The sequence below is a fragment of the Anarhichas minor genome, unplaced genomic scaffold (assembly GCF_050575085.1).
Source record: "Anarhichas minor isolate MPS153535 unplaced genomic scaffold, ASM5057508v1 ptg000042l, whole genome shotgun sequence".
NCBI lineage: Eukaryota > Metazoa > Chordata > Actinopteri > Perciformes > Anarhichadidae > Anarhichas > Anarhichas minor.
The window spans coordinates 6,718,627-6,733,396 of NW_027466488.1; the positions used below are offsets into that span (position 1 = coordinate 6,718,627).

The 14,770-nt window shown below is 44.2% G+C and overlaps 1 protein-coding gene across 1 annotated transcript in view; it reads right to left on the reverse strand.

Annotated features, from left to right (window-relative positions):
- Window positions 1-502: 502 nt before the first annotated feature.
- Window positions 503-14,770, reverse strand: part of kif26ba (kinesin family member 26Ba) — a 79,971-nt gene continuing 65,703 nt past the window's right edge. Inside the window, exons 12-28 of the mRNA XM_076110106.1 lie at window positions 13,374-13,545; window positions 12,602-12,940; window positions 12,320-12,496; window positions 11,820-11,958; window positions 11,443-11,689; window positions 11,219-11,320; window positions 10,881-11,008; window positions 10,369-10,548; window positions 9,887-10,194; window positions 8,727-9,399; window positions 7,265-8,184; window positions 6,830-7,062; window positions 6,299-6,472; window positions 5,990-6,204; window positions 2,772-3,037; window positions 1,288-1,438; window positions 503-651 (exon numbers count right to left, since the gene is read on the reverse strand). Of these exons, the coding sequence (XP_075966221.1) occupies window positions 503-651; window positions 1,288-1,438; window positions 2,772-3,037; window positions 5,990-6,204; window positions 6,299-6,472; window positions 6,830-7,062; window positions 7,265-8,184; window positions 8,727-9,399; window positions 9,887-10,194; window positions 10,369-10,548; window positions 10,881-11,008; window positions 11,219-11,320; window positions 11,443-11,689; window positions 11,820-11,958; window positions 12,320-12,496; window positions 12,602-12,940; window positions 13,374-13,545 (4,573 nt within the window). The remainder of the gene's footprint in view (window positions 652-1,287; window positions 1,439-2,771; window positions 3,038-5,989; window positions 6,205-6,298; window positions 6,473-6,829; window positions 7,063-7,264; window positions 8,185-8,726; window positions 9,400-9,886; window positions 10,195-10,368; window positions 10,549-10,880; window positions 11,009-11,218; window positions 11,321-11,442; window positions 11,690-11,819; window positions 11,959-12,319; window positions 12,497-12,601; window positions 12,941-13,373; window positions 13,546-14,770) is intronic.

Below are 14,770 nucleotides of genomic sequence, written 5' to 3' on the forward strand. Positions count from 1 at the left end.
CCTAAATGTCTGAACAGTGTAATTATTCTGAATCTCTGGAAACCCACATTCTCTTGGTTATGTTTGATGTTTCTTCTCAGAATCATCTGTCTGCCTCTTTGAGCAGCCATATTCATCTGATTCAAAGTGGCCCGTTCATTAGATGCTGTTCAATATCTGTGTCTGAGGTTGTTTCCAAGCCCCGAGAAAAAAATAAGGACTCATCTGTCTGTTGGCCTGTTAAATATCTATCTCTATTCTCTATTTTATCCCTCCAGCTTTTCGTCCACCTGTCCTTCTGCCTACTTTCATCTGGAGGAGACTTGAGGATGACATGCAGGATCGAGTGGTCAGTCATCCCTGTATCCCTCCTTGCAATTATCCAGTCATCTGATGAGATGTATCTGTGTGGGGGATATTTTGTAAAAGTGTTTGATTAATCGGTGGGCATATGGTCCATAGGGCGTCATCTAATTGAGTCCAGCTGTGTGTCGGCCTCTCCGTCCTCCAGCTCTCCATCTGTCTACCGATGTCTCGAGGACACGTCGAAGCAGGTGATCATCATGAGGTGGGCTTTGCAGAAGTTGACTCGGTTCTCCAGTTTGTCTGTCACTGTCTCCAGAGCCTCCAAATACTCCAGTGAGTCTACTTCGTAGGCCTGTTGTAGCTCAACTGAAAATGGACAGACGAGCAGATATAAAGATGACACACTTTGCTCCAACAATGCTCTATGTCATTTGTTTATGAGTATACAACCCATTTTAAAGTCTGATGGTATTCTATCTTTTTCTTATTATCAACAAATTCCATGAAAAGACCAAAAACTAGCGATTCTATATGGAGCCGGCCGCCATGTTTCTACAGTAGCCCAGAGCAGCCAAACCAAACACTGGCTCTAGATAGGGCCATTTGCGTTTTCATGTTTTAGCTTCGGCCGCTGTAGTTCTCCTATACACGCTTGGCAAATCCTACACACTCCACCTTTAAATACCTTCCTTTTAGACAGCAAGTCATATATTTAAGGAATGGATTGAACAATTGTTCTCTTAACAAACAAAAACAAAGCCTTTGGATGAGTATTACCTACACAATCTGAATATGTTAGTGCTTTTAAATTTCAACAGGCAAGAAACCTTACAGCTAATATGCTTGATAACTTATAATATGGATAGTAGCATATCAAGTCAATACGCTCGTAAAAATAGTCGTCTAACCTGTTGAGAACATTTAGTGTAGATTACATGATCAGGCACACACACACACACAGAAACAAATACACACTCCCTGATGTGTCAGACTCCTACTTACACTCGGTCGTCCATTTGTGCGGCTCCAGCATCAGGTGCTGTTTGGTTTGTTCCAGCTCCTTCTTCAGACACTGGTACTTGGCTCTGACTTCACTGATTCTCTGCTGACGGTGTTCCAACAGACGGAGCTTGGCACTGACATACACCACCTCCTGACACACAGAGAGAGAGAGAGAGAGAGAGAGAGAGAGAGAGGACAGAGAGGCAGATATGGATTTTATTCACCTTTTATTTATCTGGAGGACTCTGTTGTGAAACACATGTGGCTCTCTTTCAGCAGCAGCCTGCTTAACATTCACACAGTTGCATACATTCACACCTCATCGACCCTTCAGTGTGAACACAGCCGAGTGCTTTCGGACACTGAGCAGCTTCACTGGAGCAGTCGGGGGTTAAGTGGCTTTCTTAAGGCCTGCTGTAGGGAAAATCTATATTTCATGGTTTTCTCTCCCACCCTCGCTCCCAAAGCTCACAATGCTCCCTCCTCTGAATGCATAAAGGTTGAAGAGTGGAAACCTAAAAACCTGCGCCATGCATTAATTTGCAACGATTTCACGAGTTTCACAGAAAAACTCTGTATTCTGCTAAGTCTGGGGAATTTTTAATAAATTCTTAAATTAAGTAACACAGAGAGAAATGGTAGATTTATTTAAAAGAAAAGCTCCCTATTCATACAGAACGTAGTGCTAATGTTGATTCATTCATTTTGTGAAAATCCTTACTTGTTTTTTCAAGTCTCTTTCCACACACGTACAGTAACTCATGTCTATTTCCTCTCGTTCTCCTCCAGCAGCAGTATCCAACAGAAGAACACTTTTTGCTTTTGAGTGTGTCCCACAAGTATTATTCATCAAATCAATTTCTTTGACATCAAGTGCAATATGGCTCCTGCCCTCTGGGCCTCTTTCTCTGCTCTTTGGCTCTCCACCTTCTTTAATTATCTCCACACATCCATCCCTCGTTCTCCTTCAGCCTACCACCATACAGTACATTCTCCTCACACACTTTCTCTTTCTTTAACCATTACATGCTTTGTTTGATCCTTTTTTGTTTCCAAATACACTTCCACACTGTTACAATCTCTTTCTCCCTCTTTCCCCACTGTATGTGAATGAGATTCTTTTACCTGTGGAGATTGGGGAATTTCAATCTTCTCTGTGCCTGCCATATTTGTAATTCTCACATCAAATCCTCCTTTACCTGTACAGCCGGTGAAAACAACCTGAGGTAAATCTCGACCCATCTGAATATTGACATCCACACAATTGTGGGGAAAGCTGTGGTGTAAAAATATATTTGAAGAATGTTCACATTCTACCTGTATTTTATTTAGGATGAATGCACTTGAAGCACTTTACAAACTGAAGATTAAAATCCTAATTGTGTTTCCAGTTGTAATTGTTAAAGTGCATCACTATCAATGAAGCATCATGTGGATCAGGTTTGTTTCTCCCGTGACTCAGCCGCCTCCCTTCTCTCTCTCACCTTGCCCCCTCCTTTGTCTCTCCTCTTCTGCAGTCGCTCGACATCATCTATCTCATACACCTTGATCTCAAAGGTTTCTGCCGTTGCAGTCGCGCCACGGAGGTTTGAGGGAGTTGGGGGCCCCAGTGGACCATCTACCCAGCATGCACCTGGGCTGGACGAGGAGGAGGAAGAGGAGGTGATGGCCTGTTTGGAGGAGCGGTGAGAAGGTGAGGAGGAGGAAGAGTCCAAGGTCAGTGCTGGGATCAGACGACGACGCTGCAGGCCTGAAAGAAAAAATAAGGAGGACCATGAGGACAAAAGAAGTGTGTTACACACTGCCATATTTTATTATAAAGTTCCTTATTCAGTTATTGAGTGTTGTTCAATGCTTATTGTAAATGTGTCTTTCTTAAATGTTTCTAAAAGTGATGCATTGGAAAAAGTGGTGGATTTTGTCAGTGGCTGGTTTTCATCAAATTTAAAGGGAAACTCTATCCTTCAACGGACCTGATAGCCATTTCAACCATAAACCAGTGCGCTACACCACTCAAACTGCTTTAGCACGGCTTAGCTTGATACTGAACTGAACTGAATTTACTGCACGCAACCAAAAAATACTCAACTAGCCTACCATAAATCAACAAATTGACATTTTTACTTTGTCAGTTCTAATTAAACAAATGGGATATAACGTCTTAATCAATGACCTTTGAAACTGTTGGTAGGCTGTAGGCTTTGGACAGAGCCAGGCTATCTGTTTCCAGTCTTTATGCGAAGCTAAGCTAACGGCTGCTGTCTGTTGCCTTATATAGAACAGACAGATATAAGAGTGGTATTGATCCTTCATTTATATGACGGCAAATCAATGTCAAGATCCCCAAACACAAATGAGATCCACACACACGCACGCACGTGTGTGTTTGTGTGTGTGAAGGTCCCGTGCCTGCAACTCAAATGGTGTTTTTTAGTAGCAGATTGAAAACCATCTTTATACTGCCACCTAACAGCCATGTCGGGAATGATATCCGGCCAATCCAAAGATGAGGATTGTAACCAATTCAATTTAGTGACACAGTGGTGAGTGGGTCCGCCCACTTACTGTCAAAAAGAAAAAAACACAGTGAAAGCTTTACGAGCAGAAGAGCAGTGATAGAAGTCGTGCACCAGCAGACGCTTGTCGCCCTCAAAGCATGGTTTTCTCCTTTCAATTTTGCTCGCGTGAGAGTGATGTGAAAGCGCTGTTTGAGTTGCACGCACGGGACCTCTACACACGCATGCGCGTTGATGTCATTGGAGCCGATTTTGACATTGACATCTAACTCTCTGCAAGGAAGCGCATTTTGCAAAATATCAAATTTATGCTTTAATTTAACATGAGGATTACATGGTTTATGGGGTTACAGAGGACCTTTCAAGATGAAAGACAAGCTGTGTGTTAATAAATCTATCTACAGCCATACAGTAGATAGACCACAACTTAAGTGTCCTTGCGCTCAACAGGGAACCCCTATTTGTTCACTCTTTACCATTTGCTTTGCATCAGAGTGAGTCACTCACAGAGGAAAACAGGAAGATAGGGTATAGATATAAAAGCATAAGCTGAGGAAAGAGATCATGGGTGGTAGAGGAAAGAGAGGGATATGGATGAACAACTGGAGAGAGGCAGAAAGGAAAGGACAAAGGAAAAGTATTGACTGATTGAAAAAGCAGAAAGGGAACTAGAAACAGATAATGGAGTGTGAAGTCAGATAAAAAGTTTAGTCTCTGTTCATGAAGCTCACAGATAAGAGCAGCAGGTCACTCTAATCTGCCCACAACGCTAGAATGAACACACACATTCATACATGCACACACGCTTTGCATAGATATTGCCAGCTATGTAGGAATGAGAGTTATCTGATTCACTAGGAACTGAGAGAGAAAGTGTGACGGAGGAGGGAGAGAGTGGTGATTTTAATAAGGTTGCAGCTGTCTTTTGATCTCATTGTGGCACAGGAAGGTCAAGCAGAGACATTAGTTTTTCATTAGGAAGCGGATTATAAGAGGACAGAGAAAGAATAAGGGTCCGCAGAGGGGAGAAGGTGCAGGGGGAGAGAGTTGGACACATGTGGGAGAGGAATAGATGAAAAAAGACGAGGAGAGGTAGAGACATGGCATATTATTTTTTTAGATCATTATTGAATCCAATCTAATGGAAATCAAACATGAAGGGAGAGTCAACTGGAGATGTGATTAAAATTCCGGTCGCACTAACATCTTCACACATTGCTTCAGTCTGTTGCACATCTGTCTGTTGTTACTATTTTTATTCTGTATGCGTGAATTTGGACTGAATTGTTGTATCCATCTTGGACATGTGCAACAAACACAGACCATCCTCTCTGTCTTCGTGTGATAGTTTGACAGTGAATGCTCTCTGAGAAGTTTGTGGTTTTAAGCAAAATTAGATTAAATCCAGACTTTATGCTGCATGGAAGAAGGGGAGACTGCATACTCATGTATGGAAAGGGTTACTCCATTTTAAATTATTTTTCAGAGACACACCAGGAAGAGCTGCCTCTGTCCAATCTAATTTTATGCACATATCCATCCTCGTGGTTAACCAGTAGAGTGTAATGTGGCGGGCACATTAGCAGCCTCTCTGTGTGCTGTTCTGGTGAATATATATTCATTACAGCCCACACCAGCAGATTCCCTTTACCATTTCACAGATGGGTGGTCAGGGTCACCTTTCCTACCTGCTAACTCCTTCTGCAGCCACAGCTTCGTTCACTTTTCCCTGACCCGTTCAGTGATTTCTCATTTTGCTTTTTCACCGATGGATTCTCCTCATACAGGTATTTCTTGTTGTTTATGTCAATCCTTAATTTCTTAGCATCTATTTTGTTTTTAAAAAGCCTTAGCAGTCTCCTGACCACATTTTATCAAAGCTTTCACCTCTATAGATTTCAAAATACAAAAATGATTTCTGATGCTTTTCAGCTCTAAAAGCTACAGCACGTGTGCATGCTGAAAGTGGGCAAGAAATGAATAGATATTGAGAACAGAATAAACTCAATAAGAGTGGTCATCTTTGCATGTGGCATTGGGAATGTGTTCACTGATTGAGAAGTTAATTAAAAAGTAAGCTGATCCCCAAAATGATATATGCCTTTCTTGTCATCCTCCATGATACTCTAAAATCCAATTAAATGACGTCATATCAGCAATAGTTAGAAAATAGGTTTGATTGTGACCTGTGTTGCTCCGGCTCTTCTTGCTGCTCTTGGAGCTCCGTCTGGAGGAGGTGGTGGCTGAGCTGTGCTCACTGAGGGAGTCCTGGGCGGAGGAGGTACTTCCTGTGTTCTCGCTGCTGTCTCTCAGCATGCTCTCATAGCCACTGCTGCCTCCACTGTGGTAAAACAGGGCTGTTTTCCCCATGGCTGGGGGGAGCTCGCCACTCAGTACGCTGCTGTTAGAGGCAGATCACAGTTGAAGGTAAAATCAAATGTTTTAACCAGCTAACATTTAGATTTTGACATTTCTCAGGGACAGTGAGATCATACCTGTTGTCACTAGCATGGCCGCTGCTGCAGCGGTGTGGTTTTCTGGGAGCTGTGATCTTGCTGTAGGGTGAGGGCAGCGTTTGGACCACTGCTGTCCTCTCCTCACCCGGACCACCTCCACCTCCACTACCACCACCACTACCACCACTACTTCCTGCTCCAGTTCCTCCTCCACTGAGAACAGGAAAATAGGATAAATTATTACAGATTATTTTTGGAATTAGTTTTAATGCCATTTTGTCTGTGTTAGTTAATAATGCACTGTTGAGCAGAGGGAATGAAGGACACTGATGGAGGCAAATATCGCGACATGCACCATGAACCTTCAGGATTTAGTTATGCATGCTGTTATTGATGATATTCTTACATATCACATGAATGGTTTCTGTACTACTACTGCCTAGAAACTGTCACTGGCGCGTCATATTTATTGTCATGTAATGAACTCAATTCATATATCATATGTATTTTTTTAATTTTGTCCTACTAAATGCCTGAAATGTAAAATGAAATAAAGTAAAACTGACTAACCTTGCCCCTCCAACTCCTCTGTCCTCTGCTGGATCTGTGCCACCTCCCTGGGCATGACTCCTGGAACGGGAGCCTGCACTTCCCTGGAGGAGCTCTGAGATTCGACCGTTGACAGCCCGGAGAGGCAGCTTGGCAGCCAGGCTTCCCCCTCGACTGCGGCTCAAAGACTGGGTAGACCAGGATCCAGGGGAAGGTCCCTGCTGCTGCAGAGGGCCCTGGACTGAGCTCTGGGGCTGAGCAAACAGATAAATTGCTTAGGTGGATGTAAGGAGAAACGGAGGCCATGATGACTTGAATTACTTGCATTAAGTACGATGGTCTCGCAGTCATTGTTAAAACTGTTTGGTTCGTCTAGTTTAGTCTTATGAGCTGAATCATGTAGTGTATTGCTGTTAAAAGTGTGTTAATTTAGAGTAAAGAAATATTTGTTCCTACCTTTCCATTAGGAGGAAGGCTGGAGCTGCGGCTGGAAGATTGGCTCAAAGACTTGGTGGAGAAGCTCAGAGTCTTAGTGCTGGATGCAGACAGACTCCTGGCCTTGGGACTGCTGGTCATCAGCAGCTTACTGACTGCTGAGATCTTTGACTGGGTGCTGGTTTTGGCAGGTGACTGTGGAGCGCTGCTTGGACTGGGACTGGCACTGACACTGGGGCTGCTGATGTTTCCAGTTGGAGAAGATACTGATCCAGCACGGGTGAGGCTGCGCCCAGTACGAGGCATGGTACTGTCCCCCCTCACTTCTCCTCCTCCCCCTCTCAGGCTCCCCCCTCTCTCCAGAGAGAAGCAGTCGTAGTGGTGGGAACCACTGTGGGAGCTGTGGACCCGACCCAGAGAATTGGTCCTGTTTGCAAGCTGTTCCAACTTGGCGCTGAAGAGTCTGCTGCTGTCTATGCTCGAGCCTCGTTGTCTGGTGATCCCTGCATCATCTGCTGAGATGCCCGGCAATGACACTCCGTGGCTGGGTTGGTGGAGAAGGCTGGCTGCCCTGTTCCGCTGGTCAAGGCTGGACTTCCGTATCGGTGGCAGAGGTGGGATTCCCCCCTTCTTGTGGGAGAAAAAGCCTAGTTTTACAGTTGATCCTCGGCGGTCAAGTGTGGCTCGAGGACTGCAGGGAGTTGAAGTGGTGACACCGAGATTACGGTACTCGTTTCCATTGTCCAAGCCGTCGTGGCGGTTGAGACGGTGCCAGCCGCGGGGAAGACTGGCAGTACGGTGGATATCTGGGCTGTAGATACTCGTCAGACATTCTCCCTGGGCAACAATGGCCACCATCTCACAGCCATCCACCACTCTCTTAAAGGAATCTGGAGACGACATAATCTCACCACCTGAACTAGAGCTGCCATGATCCCCACCTGGTGATGGAAGAATAGCAAATGATAAAGAACATTGACTTACTTTAAGAATCCTATCTTTTACTTTTAAACAACATTTCCCTGTTTCGTACCATCAGGCCCGGACTGTCTACTGGCCAGCTGATTGACCTGAAGTGTCAGTGTTTTAAAAGCAGCTATACCTTTCCGAGGTTGAGTCTTATGTTTATAGATATTGAAAATAAAGACCTGCTCTGTTCTGTCAGGTGGATATACCCCCTCTTACTCAGAGCTACCAGAGTTTCATGATGATCAACAGAAGTCCAGTCAGAGCTGTGAAGAAAAAAATATTCATTATGGAAGTGCCGACCTCTTGAAACTGAAGACATTAGGATGTTTTTTAAGGCACTATTGTTGGGTAGTAATAATGTTAAAAGATATGTTACTGGCAGGAACGGTAAACATAAAAAATATTTCAACAAAGCAGTATACTTGATCTGTTGTGAATGCGTGGAGATTGGCATGGCCTGGCCTGATGGTAAGATTCACAGTCTGATTTATTATCCCAGTCCAACCCCACTTACAATCCCTGCAGAAGCTCCGATGGTCTCCGGTCGCAGCTCCCGCCGGACTTTTTGAATACTCTACGTTCCTCTTCTCTGGCTTCACTTCACACACAAGCTCCTTGGACCTCCCCTCCTCCACAACACGCTTCAACCATGGGTCTTCAAAACTCATCTCACTGGAAATAGAAGCTAAAAGCGGTGCATTATATTTGCCTGGGTCTTTCATTAAGCTGGTCTTGGTAGGTGAAGAGAGGATGGTTGGTTCCTGTATAGCCATGGGTTTGACACTGATGGTGGTCTTGAAGGGAGAGAGGTTACCAGGTCTTGCCAGAATTTGGATGTTAGTTTTAGCCATGGATGGAGGCAGTTTCCTCAGCCTGTCTTTGGTTGCAGTAGCCTTATTACCCCCGTTTTCTGACAGCACCACCTCTCCTTCTAGACTCCCCCTTCTCGGGCTGCCACCGTTCTCATAAGCACCCAGACCCTCCAATCCGAACAAAAGGCTCTGGTTGGGTTCAGGTTCAGCCAGGGCCTCCCCTTGCTGGCTCTGGGACTGACTGAAGCTGTGGAGAGACTGGTCAGCTTCACTGCCCATGCTCAGATCACTCATCCAGGAGGAGATGGGTGAACCACAGTTAGACATCACTGTGGAAAAGGCTTCACCTTCTATCCGCAGCTTGGCCATGGCCACCTACAACAGGACACAATTCAATTGGGTATGACATCTTAAAATTCAAAAAACAATGATTTACACAATGATTACACTATGAACTATGAGAATTGAATTTCATAAGATCCAGGCGCTGGTCAAGTAGTAAAAGATTTTATTCAAATTATGACAGCTAAAGATTATTTTGTCAAATTAAGTGGTATTGAAGATAATAAATACTGTAAATCATACGGCGATTTGAATTCAAACTTTTAATCGAAGGTATACATATACGTGATTGATTGGTTGATAATGGACTCACTGAGTCCATCATTCAATCAGATGAGACAGAATTTCTCGCAAGTGGCAGCCATGTTGGCCCCACAAGCCGTGTTGATCTGTATTTGGTTCTGGCTCGAATATCATCATATCAGCCATATGTGTGAACATTTGCTTTAGTTTGGGATACATTTGCACATGCCAAATGATCTTAGTCACCGTAAATGCAACGTGAGTCAGTGACACTAACCTCTGCCATGGCAGCAACATCTGTAACGCCTGAGGTTGTTGCAGGACCTGCAGGCATGTGATAATCCTCCACAGCTCCATCCTCGACAGTACTAATGAAGCAGGATGCTTGAGAGCCTGAAGCAAGGGCAGTGACGGAGCAACAATGACTTTTGAAGCTGATGATGCTCGTTGGACGACAGGTGAGGTCCTGACTCTCCATAAGAGCTGTAACATCAAGGGTGTCCTCCCCTCCAGAAGCTACAGTGTACACCGGTTCATCCTCCCCAAGTGAGATCGGTCCAACTGCTCCGACAGAAGCTGCTGGTCCTGAGGCTGCAAGTGGAGTGTAAGAACCAGGTTACCACATTTATGTTGTTAGTTTCCTAGCTGTTCATATTTGTCCTCATAATTCTCTTTCTTTGTGTATGACTCATATGACCTATTTTTGCATCTCAACCTCCTTTCCTTGTATAAAAATAGCAATGTTTTAGTTCAACTCACCATCCCTGTGCGTGTCCAGAGGAATCGGTGGGACGTCATCGTCACAGAGTGTCTCTGCTGATCCCAGGCTGGCAGACAGAGACTGTGCTGGCTCTCGGACTTGTGGGCTCATGCCCACCGGAGGAGTCCTGGACAGCAGGGAATCTGTGGAGGATCGACCGCTGTCTGCAGCCAAACTGTCTGCAGAATCAGAAACACACATTTGCCATCGTATCTCATTTTGTTTTCCAAGTGCAGAATAAAAGGAAATTGGCTTCACACTATGATGCCAATTTGGAACCACTGGCTATTTTACTGATAAAATGTGCTGCGCTGTAGTGACTCAGTATGTGACTATATTTTAAATGGCTTAAGACATTCATGTAGACTCTGTTATCAACTTTTGGCATACAACAGCAACAACATTATCTGCCAGAGGGACTCCCAATAACAGGTTGTTCATACAACATTAAGACATAAGCAGAAGCAATACAGCACTGCATTCTAAAGCATAAACAGAGAAAGAAGCATACTGTCTGAGGTCAAAGCGTCGGTGGCCTGTCCGTCTTGAGCCAGAGTGTGTGAGGACATGGGGGGCGTTGCCAGCGTCACGCACTTCTGGGTGTACACTTTACACCGCTGGGAGGGGGAGGACGGAGGCCTGCAGAGGAATACAAGGATCAAACATTATGGAGCCGGTCTTTGGCGCTGCTGCCTTCTTACACATTTAGACTGTCCTTCATTGCTGCTTACGGTTAATATAGTGAAAATAGAAATTATTTTTGTCTTGGTGTTTTTTAGACATCTTCCAAATTTCATTCAAGCTGAAGTCCACAGTCAACGTTATTGTCCACACACACGTGTACCTTACCTGTAGTCGGAGGTTTTGGTCAGGCTGGCGATGCCGAGGCGTGGTGATCCTAAAGAGCGGGCCTTTCCCTCAGTGTTACTGCCCACATTCAGACTCTCACGGCTGTTTAGAGAGACAGTAAAGGAGACATCTTCTCAATTACAGTCAGATCCTTTCAAATGGCTAATAGCAACATATGAAAAACAAAATTCACACCAATCATACATAACTCCTCCTGTCCTCACCAGTCATGCAGGGAGCTCCTAGCCCTGTGCAGGGCGTTAGAGGTGATGCTGCTGCTTCCTGTAACACTCCTGGTAGCTATGGGGGAACCAGAACTCTGAGCCAGGTTGTGGATCATTGTCTGAGCCAGCTCTGCCTCTTCCACCACCTCCTTGATCTCCTGTAGCTGCTGGTCATTGGTTCTCCTCCTGGAGGTTGCTGCTGCTGAGGAGGAGAACTGCATTGCACCTCCTACAGCACATGCAGAGCCTGTGGGATGTTGGACAGAACAATGTTTTTTAAATCCCTGACACTATAAAATGGGACTTGACTTGATGCTGAGTTACAGAACTACAATTGTAAAACACTTATATACAGCATATTTAGTCAATGAATAAACCTGTTTTACTTTCTGTATCCAACACAGCAGCAGAGCCAGGAGCAGAAGGAGCTGAGGCTGGGACAGCTGAAGATGGACATGGCTCTTGTTTGGCACCTTGTTTGCTTGCTGGAACTTCTTCAAAGGGGAACTTTGCCACCTGAACAAAGGACAGAATGGATGAAAACGAGAAATAGAACCGAGGCCTGTACAAAATACTTTAACAATGAAAAGGTAATGCGTTTTTGAAACACAGTTGGAAGCACATGCTTATTGAAAGGCACAGAAAATGAACCCCACTTACATAAGCTGTGACAGCAAGAAAAAGGTTATGCAGATACTGTACATGCAGAACATACTAAACAGATACAAACAAAACCCTTTTTCCATTTGAATAGATAGTGTTTAACTTGTCAAACAACCCATCAAATTTAAATACAGCATCTCTTTCTCGTCTCTGCTATATTTAGTTGTTTTTCTTTTAATAATAAAAAAAAGAAATGACAGAAAACTCAAATCACCTCCTCGCTGCCATCAATGCAGTCCAGTCTCTCCTGCAGCTCAGCAAAGGTGTTGCATTTCAGGCACTCGGCTCTTTCCTCTGGGACAGGGGCCAACGGCTGCCCAAGCAGTGACTGAGAGGGCTGAGACAGAGGCTGAGAGAGGACACTGGGTTGGTCTTCTGGCTGAGACTGCACCTGTTGGAACAGAAATCATGAGTGAGTTGCATCAAATATTATTCAGATTACTGCAGATTGTCTAAATATTATATTTACACTAAAATGTAAATATAATTTAACTACCTTGTTCTGGGCTCCAGCCGCCTGACTTTGACTTTGTGTTTGATGCTGTTCTGACGTTTTACCTCGAAGCAAAGCAGGAATAATTGGTACAAATTCCGGTGGTCCCTCGTTGTCCGTAAGCTCTTTATCTGACACTGCAGCCCCATTCGGGCCCACGTAGATCACCGTGTCACATGACTGCTCGCTGCTCGAATATTCGTCAGGGTCACTGGACAGTCGCAGCAACGGAAGGTCAGAGTCGGTGTCACCTCGATGATGGAAAGGTCGCAGATGGGTCGGACGACGCATGCGACCCTCCTCGCAAGAGCTCTCTCCTCCAGAGGAGCTGGAAGTGTATTGCTGAGGAGGGATAGAGACAAGCAAGCAAGAGGCAGAGGTAGTGGTGAGAGAGAAATATTCCCTTTTTAGATTTGCAGAGCATGATTTTTTTTTTTTTTCATTTAATTGACAGTTCACACCGGAGAGCGATGGAATAGAGAGAGAAAAAGATGACATTCACTCGAATCCTGGACATGCAGCTTAGCCAAGTAACAGATTTAAGATAAGAACTTAAATTTTATTTACTTATTCCTATTTCTATCACAAACTGGCACTTTCATGTATCTACTGGCTTTTTCTTCAGCCTAACAATTTTGAAATAAGTGATCTCATGAAAGGTGAAAGATGAGAGAGGGTGACAGCAGCACATGTGATGCATGCAGTGACTTTATCTTGAACTTAATATACCTAAAGTTTCAGTTTCATGAAGCATTAAGGTTTGACTAAAACTCACCACTGTGACTTTAGTTTTCTTCTTTTTCATGCGGAGGACACGGGAAGCAATCTGGATGGTTGAAAGGGTTTCTGAGAAATCTCTGGGTGAGGCAGAGATGTGAGCAATCATGGTGGTCCGGCAGTTCATGTTGCCTAGCGACTCCCTTAGCAACATGGTGAGTTTGCTGTCCCTAGTAACAGACACACGCCGAGATGTGAGCTCTAAATGCACTTTGGAAATGCACACAGTTCCTCTAACAGACACCCACACACGTATGACATTTGACGAAGGATTATTAATAGCTCGGCTTTGTTACAGTCTATGTAATAATGACACTAGGCTAGCATATTCATATAAGTGAAATAAAGATTCAAGAGGCAAAGTTAATGGTAGTTATTGATTATGTCTATTGATCAACGCTGCTTAAACACATGACAGTTTGCTATCCAAGGCTAAAGCTAACACAGTCTTAAAAGAAGCACTCTGGATATTATGTAGCCCAATATTGGGAGATGATCTATCTCCCAGAGAGATTACACTAGCAGATGGGAGAGTAAAAGTAGGCTGTGTGTTAAAGAAACGACTTTCTCCTGGGTGGGCTACTGCAATCATTCATTGCCTTTTATGTGTGTGTGTGTGTGTGTGTGTGTGCGTGTGTGTGGAGGCCTGCAGGCTGATGGTGAGTAAAGCTCCTCTGTGGCCCAATACCTCACGCTGCTGTCCCCCTTCTCTAAAAACACAGCCTGCAGGCACGTCTCACACACGTATGTGCACAGCCTCACATCCTCACAGATACACACACACACGTATGTATACACTCCTATCTTGACCTCCTCTTTCTCGTTCATGCTTCTCTCCTCTCTTTTCTCCTTTCTCAGTTTGCTGCCTCAGGCTTCAACAAACCCTCGTCTCTCTCCCACCTAGATCTTTCTCTATCTCGCTCCCCGAGATTAATGTAAGTAAATTCATGACTCATGAAGTATCCATTTGCATGTTAATTGAAGTGCTGGGGATGTTGAATGAGATCTAACCTCTCAGTCTGTGCTAAATGTATTACCCTTTTCTTTTCTTTTCTACCAGGGAAGACTACTGTATGTGGCATGATGCTCTCTTTGATTAAAACTAGCCTATAATCGAAGCAGCTTCTAAATTCATAGTTCACCATTATTAGATACTAATATTGAGCAGCACAAATAAAGAAGCCACATTGCAAACACGCTCACTCACAGCTTTTATACTTATGTATGACTGAGCTAATAAATTAAGGCAATCTAGACTTTCCTGAAGTGCGCTGGAATTTCTATACTTATATTGCTAATATTAGCAATCGCAATGGTCAAGCAGGATATTGGATAATAGAACAACTGACTGTGTTCCTGCAGTGCCTTTAGAGACTCCAGACAGAGTGGGGACTT